General features: G+C 35.4%; 1 protein-coding gene across 1 annotated transcript; it reads left to right on the forward strand.

Moving 5' to 3' along the window:
- Positions 1-308: 308 nt before the first annotated feature.
- On the forward strand, positions 309-14,466 carry LOC136846190 (small ribosomal subunit protein mS27). Its single transcript, XM_067117013.1, has 10 exons — positions 309-486; positions 2,961-3,050; positions 4,902-4,972; positions 5,792-6,053; positions 7,988-8,145; positions 8,389-8,619; positions 10,957-11,142; positions 11,696-11,883; positions 12,714-12,824; positions 13,309-14,466. Exons 1-9 carry the CDS (start codon positions 432-434, stop codon positions 12,811-12,813), a joined length of 1,341 nt encoding a protein of 446 aa, XP_066973114.1. The 5' UTR covers positions 309-431; the 3' UTR covers positions 12,814-12,824; positions 13,309-14,466.
- The last annotated feature ends 511 nt before the right edge of the window (positions 14,467-14,977 follow it).

The raw sequence follows: 14,977 nt of genomic DNA on the forward strand, positions 1-14,977 counted from the left end.
AGTCAGGCTTGAATATCTACGAGAAATTCGAGAAGACACTTGGTCAAAAACCTAACTGCAATGTTGATGAGTAAAGCTGCACTAAAGATTCTGGAATTGCACGATAGGAAAAGTTAGTTATAGGACGAAGAAAACAGGTGCTTAGAATGTCATGAAATAATAAAAAAAAAGTATTTCGTACTTTATTACCCAGCACATATTTATACTAGGAGAAGATTTAGCTTAATGCAATATCTCAGATTTTGTCTAGAGAGGAAACTGAAATAAGGAAGGTATTTATAAAAAGGATATGGTATCACAGAGAAATTAAACTCAAGCAAGCACGACCACAAGCCAGAGTAAAACGGCTCACGAGTCACGGAGCCGTTTCAAAGCTAAACGCCGCTTACTACTACTACTAACATGTACAGCCGTCAGCCGACCGACGCATCATGGCTGTTAGGCTTCGTAACAATGTTTGCAAGCTTCGGAAATTTGTGTTACCAAGTAAGATCATTGATCAATTTGTGTTAAGAAGTAATGATTAAGATAACGTGGAATTGTTACATATAAGGCTGTGGCCTCACGAGTTGAAGGCAAATTAGACGGTTCCACCATAACCCCAGACCGGGTCTTCATACTTTGAGAAGAACGAATAGACCAGAGAAGACGATAAAAAAAAAAGCGGAAAAAGAAGGAAGGAAGAGCTAATTAATTAAAAATATTCTTTAAATAAATAACAGTGTATAATTTTAGGGAGAATTAAGAGTAGAATGAAGTATTAGCTTCCCGTCTTGTATTAAATTTACCGTTATTTTTTGTCGCTCGACTTTTCAGCTTTCTTCTTTTAACGTCTTTTTCTCATTTGTATGGGGTAATCACGATGCCTTCTTTTGAAGGACTTTGATTTGGGTTTGGGGTAGACTTTGTAGTCTCGATCGGCTGCCCTGCCTGTCATCGCTTAGACCCCAGGGTTAGATCTGAGAAGCAGCTCTGCGGCGGCGATTTTCTTCTAACTTGATTTTTTCTACAGTTTTCTGGTTGCTAATCATGGATTTACTTTCAGTTTTTGTCGCACGAATGTAATTAACCTGTAATTAGCCCCTGAAGGCCACCCAACAAGGGATTTCCATACGCGATCTTCACAAGACAGAGCACGGTTACGTCTGTTTGGAACGGTTCATATCCCGTCCGGCAAGTGCAATAACTTGTTAACTTTTGGGTACCTCCCCCCCACGGGGCCAGTACTAAACACGGCGAAGGGACATTCCATTTGGCCGACAACAAACAAATGCTCCGCCAGTATCAGAAGCCCTAAAAGTGTAGAAAAAACCAGTTTCCAAGGTAAAAACAGGCGCGGAACTAATACTTTGAATTACCGATTATATTTTTGCTGTCACGTATGCGCAGTGTTATAGGGGAACTTTTGGTAAAGAGTGGAGTTTCATTCATCGGGGGCATTTGCCCCCAGCTAAGTAACACAGCCTGCTGGATGAGGATTGGTTAGGGTACGTTAGGTTAGTATGGTTCCTTTTATAATAGATTTCACCCTGGGTTCTGTCCCCGTCTAAGTAACACAGCCTGCCAGGTTAGGATAGGTTAGGGTACGTTAGGTTAGTATAGGCTAGTTCCTTTTGTAATGGGTTCCCTTAGCCAGTCCCTTCTTGAACACATGCCTCCCTGATGTGTCTCGTATTCGCGGAACCGTTCCATACAGTCTGTGTGAAGCTAGTGCTTAGAAATACCTTATTTTTAGGATAGTGTTCATTTCTGGTCCAAACATACTATCAAGTACTCCGGTCCTGGTCATTTAGTAGGCCATAACATCCAAAACAACATAAGACATAAGTTTATGGTATTTACCGTCGTTATTTTACGTTTTACAGGTAATCGTACAGTTTAGGTGTCCAAATTCACTGCTCCCCTGTGTCTTTTTGTTTAAGTTTTCAGTAAATCTAAGCAAGAGCTCCGCACAGACTGTCACATTAGAAATTGATTTTTCGGTAAAATTTTATTAAGTTGCCAATAAGACTCCAGCCAGCCATTTTTGCGTGAAAACCATTTTGGTTTTTCATGCAAAAATGGCTAGGAAATGATAGGGCACTGAAAGAACCTAAAAATACCAACCTAACATAACCTAGCGTAGGGGTGTTTACTGGTTTCAATTTTGCCATATTAGCTATTGAGAGGGATGGGGTCCGATATTGTCTTACCTTATAAGTCGTAATTTGATTAATTATTTTTCTCTATTATTAAGCATTTGTGAAGGTTATGTATTAAGAAGAAATTTTTAGTTTTGATGTGTTTTACCCAAGAAAAATATAAATTATAGTGTGGGAGGTGGCTGGAATCTTCTGAAAAATAACCTTATTTTGGTTGCTTATCAAGAATTTACTGTTATTTTTTGTCAGTCGACTGTAATTAACCTGTAATTAACCTCAGAAGCTGTATGCTGGCAATCCTGGAATGCTATTATGCATGCGCAGTGTTATAGGGCAGTTTATCCTTCACCAGCCTGCTAGTTTAGGTTAGGTTAGGGTACGTTAAATTAGTGTAGTTCTTTCTTTTACAATAGGTTTCCTTAGCCAATCTCTTCTTAAACATATGGCTCCCTGATGACTTGCACATGCACAGAACCATTCCATAACAGCAACAGGACAGTCCAATCTTTCTCCCAATATTTCCAAAACCCTACATTCTCAAAGGGTCCCCAACCATGTTGGGTAGATATAATAAGGTTAATAATAATTGACTGACAATAAACAACACCACCTCCTTGATCAGCAACACTAAAAGTATAGGATCAGCGCATATCAGCACTGAAAATCCAGTTATCGTCATCACAAGACAAGCACCATAAAACCAGGTCGCTGATAACCGGTGACTGCCTGTATAATATATATTGTTTACATTTAAGAACTATATTCTTAAATCATGATTACATATCATTACCAAAGCATAATTTTATTTCATATTTTCAGACTTTAGGACATTCTTGTCTGCAGCTTATCGATGTGAAGATGCATGGAGTAACAGATTAAAGTGCCCTCTTGTAGCAGGTATCAATTCAAGTAAGTACTGTGTGGCTAAATATGGCTAGCTTTTTTTTTTTTTTTTTGTGAGTTTGTTCAGTACAATACTTTATTTAACCCTAGAAATTTTTCAGGTCAGAGTCTCATCTTTGGTAGAACACACACTGTTCAGAATTATTGCTTATGAGCTAAAAGATAATTTTTGAAATAAACTATACCTATCCATTATATAGCTTTTACTTCCACGCCAGTGGTAGTTCAACAGATTGAAACAAAAGAACGAGAACACTTGGTTTTCTATGAATATCCGTCTTCTATCCATCTACTTCCCCCACCTCCCACCAGGGGACCAACAGGTACAAACACTCGTAGCCAGTCGGTCTACTTCAGTCGCTGGTTTCATTAGGATTTTGACAGATTATACTCAGTATTCTGTTGGTTTGTTCTTTTGTTTATTTTGATATTCTTTTGGTAAGGACCTGTAAGGTAAGAGTTGCTGTAATAGTCTTTGTTCCAGTTTTATTGACCCTCATGATATGTTTTTGCTGAGGGAAAGGTTATGATTGGATAAGTATATGAATCGTAGTTGAATGAAATGTGGTAATTGATTGCAAACGGAGAGAGTAAGTTTCACTGGATATTATTACGCATTGTTGTTATCATTAGTGTTTTCTTTTCTGCGCTACCCTCCTGAGAATCACGGTAAATTCGGGTTGTTTCCCATGTTGGAGGAAGGGTCATTGCGCCTGCCTTTTCTTGCCTTGTCCTTGTCCTTGTCCTTGTAGCTTGGAGTGACAGGGAACCATGACTTGTCAGAAAGTGGTGCAAAGTGTTCTCGATTTTTGCTTCAATCCATTGAACTACAGCTGGTGAGGAAGTAAAAGCTATATAAGGGAGAGGTAAGTATTTAAAAAATAAATCTTAAATTAAGTATTTATATTTTTCTTATTATTTGCTGTAAGTTTGTTTTTCTTGATAGAATGCTTGTTTTGTTTAATTTTTAAGCCAAATACAGTAATAGCATTTTATTTTGGTACCTCTGAAAATATCAGATAATAAAGTCAGAATGATGCCGAAAACATAAATTTCTCTACTTCCCAAAATAACATTTTTTAAAAACAGACTCAACGAAGATTTCTAAATTCTTTCTACACCTTGAACAAATTTTACAGAAGAACAAGCAGATTTACATGTGAAAAATTCAGCGCAATGGCTAACATTACATAGATTTATATATAAAATTATGGAATATGGTCTTTGGTAGAATGTAGTTTGAATGTCACCTGCATGACTTGGTAAGGATTGAAATCCCAGAGCCATGAATTTGATTAGAATTAGAAATAGTGACAACAGTTTCTCACAATACTTTTCAAAGAAAATGTCATCGAAGGAAAGTTCGGTCAACTTCATTTGCTCCTGACATTCACATATCTAGTGGGAAGTCCATCATTTGTTGAATGTTTAAAGCTTATCTGAAGCTGATAACTCTTTGATGTATTGTCAGGAGATATATAGCCAAACATTGTATACTTTGCTTCAGATCTCTATGGAGGCTTCATAACTTCTGAATTATGTTATCTGCAAAAACTTCTGTCACAAGGAGAATTACTCAGATTTAATGGATTCACTTGACATTACATTTTATTGTATTTCATAACAGTACTAATTGTAAACTGTTAAAGTTTTTAATTGTTGGCCGTGTTGTATGTAATGTCAAGAATAAACAGTACCATAGGTTCTATGCACATAAATTTTCAAAAAAATAAAGTTTTATGGGGTTTGCTATGTAGAAGTCCCCAGTATGCTAGGTGCCTTGTACAAGGATATATGAGGGTGCCTGTATTTAAGAAATTTGTACATGGTTTTTTTTACTATGTTCTTTGTTTACAGGTGATTATATATATGACCTTGACAGGAAGTTTAAGAATGAAGGAAAGATCAGCGCTATAGATGTTGATTTGGTAAGGCTTACTTTGTGTTTGTTGACCCTTTTTAATGTTACAGTATACACTATAGTATGTGTTTCCCTCACTGAAGGTCATTGATTTAGTTTGACATGTAGATTCCTCATATATTTGCACTGCTGAAGTGTAAGTTGAAGCCTCTGTAACATCTACTGGATAAATGACGCATGCTACAGGAAGTTTCTGATATCCAATTGGGTTACATTTCTGATGGCCTTGGTACATCTTGGGACATGCTTGTGACTGGATGATTTTTAAAAAGCTTCACTAGCAGATTCTAGTTACTTTTGTAAATACTGTATAAAAAATTTTGGGTTTCTATATTTTTGAAATGCAAATTGCTTGAAAAATTTGCTGATTAGTAGTTTCATGGTAAAAGCTTAAGGCAGTTAGTATGTGCTGAAAAGTAATAATTTTTCATGTTGTTCAGATGTTCTTAATTGAGAATTGCATCTTTATGTTGGTCACTAAAGTTAAACGTAAAATTTCTTAGTAATGTTATTCAGGGCTTTCGGTGGTTAATGAGTCTTGAGTGTTTATGAAGATTAAAAGCCCTGAAAATGGCAGGATTAATAATGTTTCTTGGTATTGTGTATTTCTTGCTGTTCAGTGAGAAGATAAAAATGTGTGACACCATGTTTTATTCCATTGTCTGTTTTTGGGGAGCAAATGCACAGGTAGCCAATGATCCTCAAGAATTTTGTAATAGATTCATTAATATCTTGAATGCTTTCCATGTTTTACTTTTGAACAGACTTGAATGAACATTTGTTGAAGAGTGTGTTGAAAAAAGTTTTTATTTATTTTACTTTTTAGTTAGTAAACAAACTGGAACCAACTGAAGCCAAAAATATTAACCAAGACTTGGAAGAGGTTGTTCAACGTCTCCGGCGTTCGCCAGAAACCATACACACTCTACCTTCTACATCCCATGCTGTGTTGAGAATGTTGCTGGACAGCAGGAGGACCAAGTTGATGTTAAAGTTATTGAGTAACCCTCTGGAATTTGGCGTATTTCCTGACCATTACATGTCCAATTTGCTCATGGATACATTTATAGAAGAGAAAAACTATACAGGTAGGCACTACTTGGTTTTTATTACTTTTGGTATTGAAGTGAATTGCATGGTATTTTAAAAACAAATTTTTTTCATTTTGAATATTTTTTTGTGTATGTAAATCTTGATTTATTTTACTTTGGGTTTAGTTGATACTACTGGTGAAGTAAACAATTAAGTACGCATTATTCAAGCCTCCCTTCTGCAGTACAGATGTCAGTATTTGTACTGATGTACTAGTGAATTTTTTGTACAATACTGACTACAGTATTTCCTGTCATGGTACACTGTAGGCGTTGCTTAAGGTTCTCTGCAGTTTTGTCCCTTTGGACCCTAGCTGCAACTCCTTTCATTCCTTTTCCTGTACCTCCATTCGTATTCTCCTTCTTCCGTTTTACTTTCCTCTCTTAACAGTTGTCTCATAATGCAACTGAGGTTTTCCTCCTATTACACCTTTCAAATCTTCTTTACACTCAATTTCCTTCTCAGCGCTGAGTGACTTTATAGGTCCTATTGCTTGGCCTTTGGCCCATATTTTATATTTCAGTTCCAGTTGTTTCTAGGTGTAGTCATTCCTAGATTTATTTAGGCCCATGACGTTGTGATGTAATGATGGTGGTTATCTCTTCCTTTTTTGTTAAAGGAGTAGAAAAGCATGTTTTGTTTGGGAAAGGAAGACGTATGTCCCATGTCTTCCATCATGTGGCAATTTCTTCATAATCTTTAATCTCAGTAAAAACACGTATTCAGAATGCATTCTGTTTTTGTATGTGCTTTCAGAAATTAAGCTGGCACAAAATACAGTTGGAGGTAACGCCAGCCCAACTCCAAGGAAAACTATTCCACTGTTTTCTTTACAAGCTCTTATTGATTTTAATATAGCACACTGGAACACTTTTTGGTCTTTTTTGATTCAGTGCAATTCCAAGTATGTATTTTGTTTTTTATCTGTGACCATCAAGTTATTTGACTTACAGATACAATTCGATCATTAGGATATTGTTTCCTTTCTTGAGAGTTGAGAATTTGCTTGAACAGCTTTTTCAGTGATATTCAGCTTTCCTCAATTATTTGCCCAACCAGCACCTATATGTGCTTGGATTAGTGAGAATAGATTGACAGTATGTATTAAGTTGTCCATTTCCATAGCCAGACTTGTTGCCAATTTAATTTTTCACTTGACTATCTTCACCCATATTTTTGACTGAAAATTCTGGGTAGTAATTCTCAGTAAAATTTCACTCCAGTTGAGGAAAAGTTTTGATATGTGTGCTGTTTCTAATACCCTCCGTAGGGGGTCAGTGCACCTCATGCAGTGCACTGTAGGCATCACTTAAGGGTCTCTGCTGTCACTTCAGCCCCTAGCTGCAACCCTTTATTCCTTCTACTGTACCAGATAAATGAGGGGATTGGAGTCAGGAAGAAAATCTATATAAAACATCTTCCAAAACAAATTATGAAACCAAGGATTAAGCTGAAAACATATTAGCACTAAACAGCATGGACCTAGAAATAGTAACGGGGCTAGGGTAGGCTATGCTGCCTCTAGCCCACCTCAAAATCCTGTTGTAACCCTGGATAGCCTGTGAAAATATACATTGATGAAAGAATTTAATAGAATTCAAAGAAATAGAAATTATTCATGGTGCTTTTCTTTTTAGTGTGTGTGTTAAACAAGCAAAATATATAAGACATTTCAGGAAGCAAAATGTGTCATTCAAGATTTTTGTCACAGTAGCCTAGCCTTCTTAAACTACGTATTCATGATCAGGTCACTCTCTTCCAAAAAGAACGTTTGCCTGAATGATTAAAAGAATAATAAATGTTATTGTAATGCCTTTAATTTCCCAAGTTCCTAAAATCATTAGCAAGAAAAGAAACTATGCTAATGATCAACTACTCTGCTTACAAATTATATTATTTTAGATATGCTTATTTTCTGCTTTTTTTCAAGCTGCCGCACGTGTTGCATCAGTATTGATGTTGCAAGAAGACTTTGGACCACCTCTGACCCAGGCTTTGGCTATGGCCTCTTGTTACCTGTATGCTACATCCACAGAAAATCTACCATGGGAAGATTACACTGTGAAGATTGAGGAACCTGAAGAAGAGGTACTGGTAACTTAAATTTCAGTTACAAAAGAGATCTGTGTAGAAGTTGAATGAAGTTTACTTGTTTTTATAGTTCCCTTTATCTTAATATGTGCTGTGATCTTGATAATTTGTAAAACATTCTTTTTGTTTAGATTGCTGACTGTTGTAAGAATTTGCATTTCATATTTCTGAATTATAACTTGGGTAGAATGAGCATTGTTCATGTTTAATAAATTTCATGGGGATACTGATTTGTTTCAGCTGAAGATAAGGATTCCGTATCTTCGTAATCCTTACTTTGACGATCACTTCGATTTGAAAGAACCTAATCATATTGTTGGTAAAACATTAGCATGGGGAGCACCACTGATAGGGGGAGAGATTGGAACAAACTGTGAAATACTTGGATGGGCCTTATACAACAAGTGGAGTGATCTTGAAGCCGCACTTCAAAGATGTACAGCAAACAGCAGTCCTGTAGCAGCAAGTGTGGTAGGTATTCTTTGTAATTTCAGCATTACTGGTTAAATAGTTTTACTCATTATGTTTAAAATTTTAATCCATCAAGTAACTATTCCTTTGATATTGAGGGATGGGGTAGATGCACTCTTCACCAGATTTTGAAGAGGCTAGATTTTAAACAAAATTTTCAAGAGTAAAAGTACAGTGACATTGATTGGGTTATTTTTCTTGTTGAAATGTACATTTGGGTTGCCCATACCTCTAATTGATAATCGTTAATGTGTGAATAAAAGTCCTAGTATTTTATTTGGTTACATATGTGGGGAAACAGAAGAAAGAATATTCAAAATTGAATGAAACCAATGATTTTAGTCCAGTGCTTGTTACTTAGTGATTGGAGAGTTTCATGAAAGAAGTGAACGTTATCTCCATTTTTAGTATTTCTGCTGAACAGATATTTATTATGTGTGGTATGTATGCATTTTCATCAGGCTGCATTAATTTTATGCCCATTTATCATTATTATAAGAAATTGTTGTTGTATCTACTAAAAACATAATAGACACCTCACACCTCTCGAACTGTCGACGTAACTGCTCAAGTCTCCTCACTGCTGGGAGAAAGATAGCTGGGGATTTGGTACGATACATACACACATGCGCTACTGGGGTCTAAGTGATGTCAGGCAGGGCAGCCGATCGAGGCTACGGACTACCCGAACGCCAAATCAAAGTCCTTCGAAAGAAGGCATCATGCTTACCCCATATGAAAAATGGGGAAAAGCATGTTAAAAGAAGAAGATAAGAAATTGTTGTTGTCTTACTCATTTGCTCTGGATTGTAAAATATGAAATTTTCTGCGCCAGGAGTGTATGAGAGCGTTGGGAAAGACAGGGAACTAGAGCACCATGTGGAAAGGCAAGCCTGCAGAGTTTTGGAATGTTTTTGTTATCTCAGGGACTCATTAGACTGAAGCAGGTCGTCAAAGGGCAGTAAGCTAGAGTAGCAACAACATGTATGAAGTGGAGAGATTGCTAGATTACCAGTAAATGAAAGCATTTTATCAGTAAACAGAGCAGAAGTTTGTGATATGCATATGGGGAAATTCTGGGGAGATGTATGGTCCAGCAGGTTGAAAATAGACTGAAGATCTGTTAGATTAAGATAGTTTAGATGGATGGACAAAAATGAGGACAGAAAAGTAGTAGTTTTGGAAGAAGCAAGACCAAAACCAGTAGAAAAATCCAGAAAATCATGGAAAAGGGCATAGACAAAATATAGACTAGATGAGAATTGTGGCAGTAAATAGTGTCACAACCCTGCTTACGAACGAGTTACATTCTGGACAGCTGTTTGTATCTTGAATTGTTTGTAAGTTGGGTTTTAATATGTAGTACATAATTTTTGGTGTTGTTTACTTTCCCAAGTGAACTTGGGAGTTATAGATTATACTACAGTATTTTCACTTATACTACAGTATTTTCACTACATTTGTAAAAAATGCAGTATTATAAAGAATTACTTTGGATGCTAGAAAGGTAAAAAAAGAAAATAAAATTTAGACTTGTGCAACATTCAAAATTTAGTATTTTTTCCACACATGAAAGTTATGAACCTGGAGAGAATTTTGCAAGATCATCGTCTGACATTGGAAGTTCATAGAGTAAACAATGTATATCGCCATCTATTGACAAATGTACATTTTTTAAATGAACCTTACCTCTCCATTATTTAGCTTTTACTTCCTCCCCAGCGGTAGTTCAACAGATTTAAACAAATAAAACGAGAACACTTGGTTTTCTATGAATATCTCGATGTCGATACTAACCACATAGTAATTTTTCTCAAGTTAAAAGTTTTCTTAACATTGAAAAATCTGTAGGAATTGTCTAGGGTGTAGTCATTCTTGGCCCATCCCTCTATATAAGGGATCATGAATTTTGCTAAGTTTCAAGTTGGTGTATTGATGGATGATAGTACTGGTCTTGAAGGAAAATTTTCTTTGGATTTTTGGTAAACGATATAGGACGCCAGGGTTACAACCAGTGCCATATAAGCATTTATACGCTTCAGTTTTATGTTTTCCTCTCTTTAAATAGTTCAATAGATGGTTTACCTTATCCTCTAAAAGAAGCTGGTTTTTATATAGATCCTGTTGACTTTCTTCAATTCTGTTCTTACTTTGCAAAAGATATGGATTTTATACGACGTTGTACAGGAATCTTTGTATAAAGGGGGTCATTATGAGTTCAACTTGAATTCCATTTTCCCATGTTTTGTGCCATGTTTTAGTTTACTTATATATATTTTTTGGTTTCTAGTGGCATGAGTTTGACTTTATGTTAATTTTGTTTTTTGTTAATTACAGATTACTTCAGTTAAAGAACTAGTAACTTCAAGTGATGATAGTGAGAATCAGGAGAAGATAATGTCTTTGGTTACTCGCCTGGAATCAAGTGGTACCTGTATAAAAGAAGTAAATCTTAAATCAGTTATTGAGGATCATGTGAAGAATGTAGCTGCAAAGGCAGAAGCAGATGACATTAAAGTTCAAGTAAGTTGATATTATTCAAGTTTACTGATATTCTTCTTGCAATCAGTATCATTTTATGAAAGTAGAAATGATTATCTCACAAATACCTTTTCACCAGACTATAGCAATCTTAACTTTTTTTGTTTTTTTGGTCATGGGCCAAAAAAAATTGGGAAAGTATCCTTTCTTGCCCTTCCAGTTCAGCCGTTTTTTAAAAGTTCTCCACCTACATAACTTGTTTGATCACTGTAGAGGTTAAGTGAAGATAAGCTTTTAGATGCAATTACAGTCCAGTTTCAGTTTGAGGCATGCCATTATTTTAGTTTTTATTATTGCATTGGTAATAGACATTAAAAAAAAAACTTGCTGTACTCATGCATTTGTTATTTGGCTTTTATACAACTGTCTTTTTCTCAAGTTTAGAATTGTGCCAAATCAGTTACACAGGCTATATCTATATTTTTTATTACACATTTCTTATACAGTAATTTGGAATCTGTCTATTTAGATTTTATGGTTCTGTTTACTTTGAAACTTATGTTTACATGAAATTCACTAGTTGTTATACTCACAGGAGGGTTTGTATGCAACATGGGAAAAGATGAGACAAGAAGAAGTTGAGAAACAATTAGAAGAATACAGGAGAAAACAGCTGTTAGAAGAGATTGAGAGAAAGAAGAACGAACTGAAAACCAAAGAGGAACTATTCACTTTCTTTGAGAATCAGGATAGACTGGAAATGCTTCTAGACCGGAAACCTGTGTATGTGATCTTTTACTCTGCTAGTTTCATGAGAAAAAATTTTATTTTACAATTTGCAAACCCCTTTATTTTTCACATTTCCACTGGAAAAAAGGCAGGTCATTCAGACATGTGGAAACTAACAAAGTTTTGTGATTCTGGAGGGAGGAGTTGCATCTGACAGATAGTTATCAGTTCATCTTAGGTGATCATTATTCTTCTGATTTACTATTTGCATTTATGGCTCAGGGAACCTAACCACAACTCAAAAAAAAAAAATAAAAAAACAAAGTTGGCTGAGCTGAACGACATGGAGAAGGCTAGGAAGTTGTAACAGTGATTATAGTTTAATTCTCTATTAATAACAACATTTTTAGTAGGATAAAGCCATTAAATGATGTACAGTATTGCAGAAGTTTAATTGGTCATTATCTAAGAGGGCTCTAAAATATACCATGTTTGTAGGCCACTGACTTGGATATTCAAGGCCAGTGTATGTGTGAACTGTCTTGAGTTTTCTGAATCATTGATCCTGCCTTTTTTCAGGAGAGATGCCAGTCATAACTTAAGAGGAGAAATTTATTAACACACTTCTAAATAAGATAATTTTGTATAGCCTTACCCATACTGTATTAGCTTGTAAAAGGCCAGTTATGAGTTACAAGTAACTAGCTCCATAACCACCTGTGGATATTTGTTTCCATGTTACTATACCATGCCCTTATTCATACATGTACACACAATTTCATTTTCTCTCTAGATGGTATAACATTTATGCCTGGCAAATAACATTATTGTAGAAGATTATATATTCATGACTGAAGGTCTTGATGGTTTATTTTTTATTACAGGGTCCGCGAGAAAGATCGCACTCATTTCTTCCCCCATAAAATTAAAAAGCCCAAGAAGGTGGATGAAGACTATATTCCTCCAGAAGTTATTCGCAGATAAGTGTTTTACAGGTAATGAAATCCTGAAATATTAGCATTTTCATAGTAAATGATTAAAAAAAAATTTTTGGTCGTGTTTAATTTTTGCAAAATGTTCCCATAAACCATGCACACTATGCATCTTAGGAGAAATTTATGGTGCACTTAAGAATACTGTGATATGTAAGCATTATATACTATTTTTACATCAGTTTTAGGCACACAAGCGACACTAGGAAAATTTCTTCTTTTTTTTTCACATTTTCATATTGGCAGAATAGGATTCATGGCTGCTCTTTATGTATTAATTTTTTTTTTATATTTATTTTTTATTACTATTATTATTATTATTTATTATTATTATTATTATTATTATTATTATTATTATTATTACTACTATTAATGTATTTTAAACCACAGTTGATGGAACATCAGTTAAGAAGGAACACCTCATTTAAGGTTGTGGTTTTTTATTCTTTGTAAGCTGTAAAAAAATAAATTGGTTTCATCTTTTCAGATGCTGTTAACATCGTCAGCTGCAGTGGAATCTTGAAGATATGTACAACTTTGAATATTAGTCATAGATATCACTTTATATTGAATTTTCTTTACATTGGGATTAACTTACAGTAAATCCCAGAGGAATTCTAATTGATAGGTGCACTGACCCAACCAGGATTCAAAACTGTTCCATTTGGTTTAGATATAGGATGAACAATCATGATGAGTTTACTGTCTTTCAAAAGGCACAGGTTCAGAGCCGTACAGAATGAATCAATTAGCATTCTGTCACTATGTTGAAACCAAACGTTGCTGGGTTGAATCTGGGTCGGGACAGGTGTACTTATCAGGTATAATTCCCCTTCAATATATGTTATTCCCAAGGTAAAATTAATCTGATATTAGATAGTTATGGCTTAATATCTGTTAGTATAAGAGTCCTGTGTATATACTAGATAACATAACTTCTTGTATATCAGTACATTCAAACCTTGACTTACCAGTGAACCAACATACAAGTTTTCCAAGATATGAGGTGACACAAGAGCAGTATTTTGCTTTAAGAAGCAAGCCGAGATTTGAGCTACAAGCCAGCGAGCCTGGGAGATGCCATCTCCCAGTGCGTCTGCCATTGCCGGCACCGAGATGCCGAGCTGAGCGGTCTCGTTCAGTTGATGTGATTACGTTGCCATGCAAGCATCTCCGCAGCTTCTTGTAGTGTTTCTGGCTTTGCTTTCCTGCTGTTCCCCTGTATTTTGGAACATTTCTTAGTTTTCACCATGGTTCCTAAGAAAGTGAGTGTTAAGATCATTGCTGAGAAGAAGAAAAGGCAGATTACCTTGGATATGAAGCATGAAATCATAGAAAAACAACAAAATTTGGTGTGCTTTTTAGGGGGGCTGGAACAGATTAATAGTATTTCCTCATTTTATTGGGGAAATTTGATTTGATTTACAAGCAAATTGAGTTACGAGCTCGGTCACAGAACAAATTAAACTCATATATCAAGGTACCACATATAAAGCTGAATACATTTTTTTTTATTTATGAAATTTGTAAACAACTGAGATTTTTTAATGAACGTGGATTTGGAGAAAATTTCTTCCATTTGTTCACAGTTATCATGCATAGTGTTGTTGTATTGTATTTATGTAAATAAATATTTTTTTATGGTTTTGATGGTTTTTCTTCCTCAGAACTCATTTGTTTAAAGTTTCATAGACAGTGATGTCAATTACCACTAAAGGATTAAATATATATTATTAACAGAAAAATAATTTTTTGCAGACATGGGTGTACTTTTGATTGAAACATGATATTAGTAGGTCTAGTTTCTTTGATGCATATATATCTGTATCGGTACAGTAACTGTTTCTTTACAGGTAGAGCAGTTTAATTTCGTGTGCCAAAAATTTGATTGTGTAAAGCAGTTACTGTTAAATAGATAGTGTCAGTTATTGTACGTTTGCTTTTCCATGAGTGGGGTTGGTCGTGAAGTGTGTTCTTTCCTCTCTCTGTACTGTGGTCTTTTTGCACTGGATTCTTATTGGGTCTAAGTCAGGGGCCAGCTGTTTACGACTAGTAATGTGCTACATGGCTGGGCATGCTCAGAAAAATTAACAATTGCGCCACGTGCTAAACCTGCCTGCGTGGGTGTTATTACACGTTGCCATATCTTCTTCGTT

Source organism: Macrobrachium rosenbergii, chromosome 14 (genome assembly GCF_040412425.1).
Source record: "Macrobrachium rosenbergii isolate ZJJX-2024 chromosome 14, ASM4041242v1, whole genome shotgun sequence".
NCBI lineage: Eukaryota > Metazoa > Arthropoda > Malacostraca > Decapoda > Palaemonidae > Macrobrachium > Macrobrachium rosenbergii.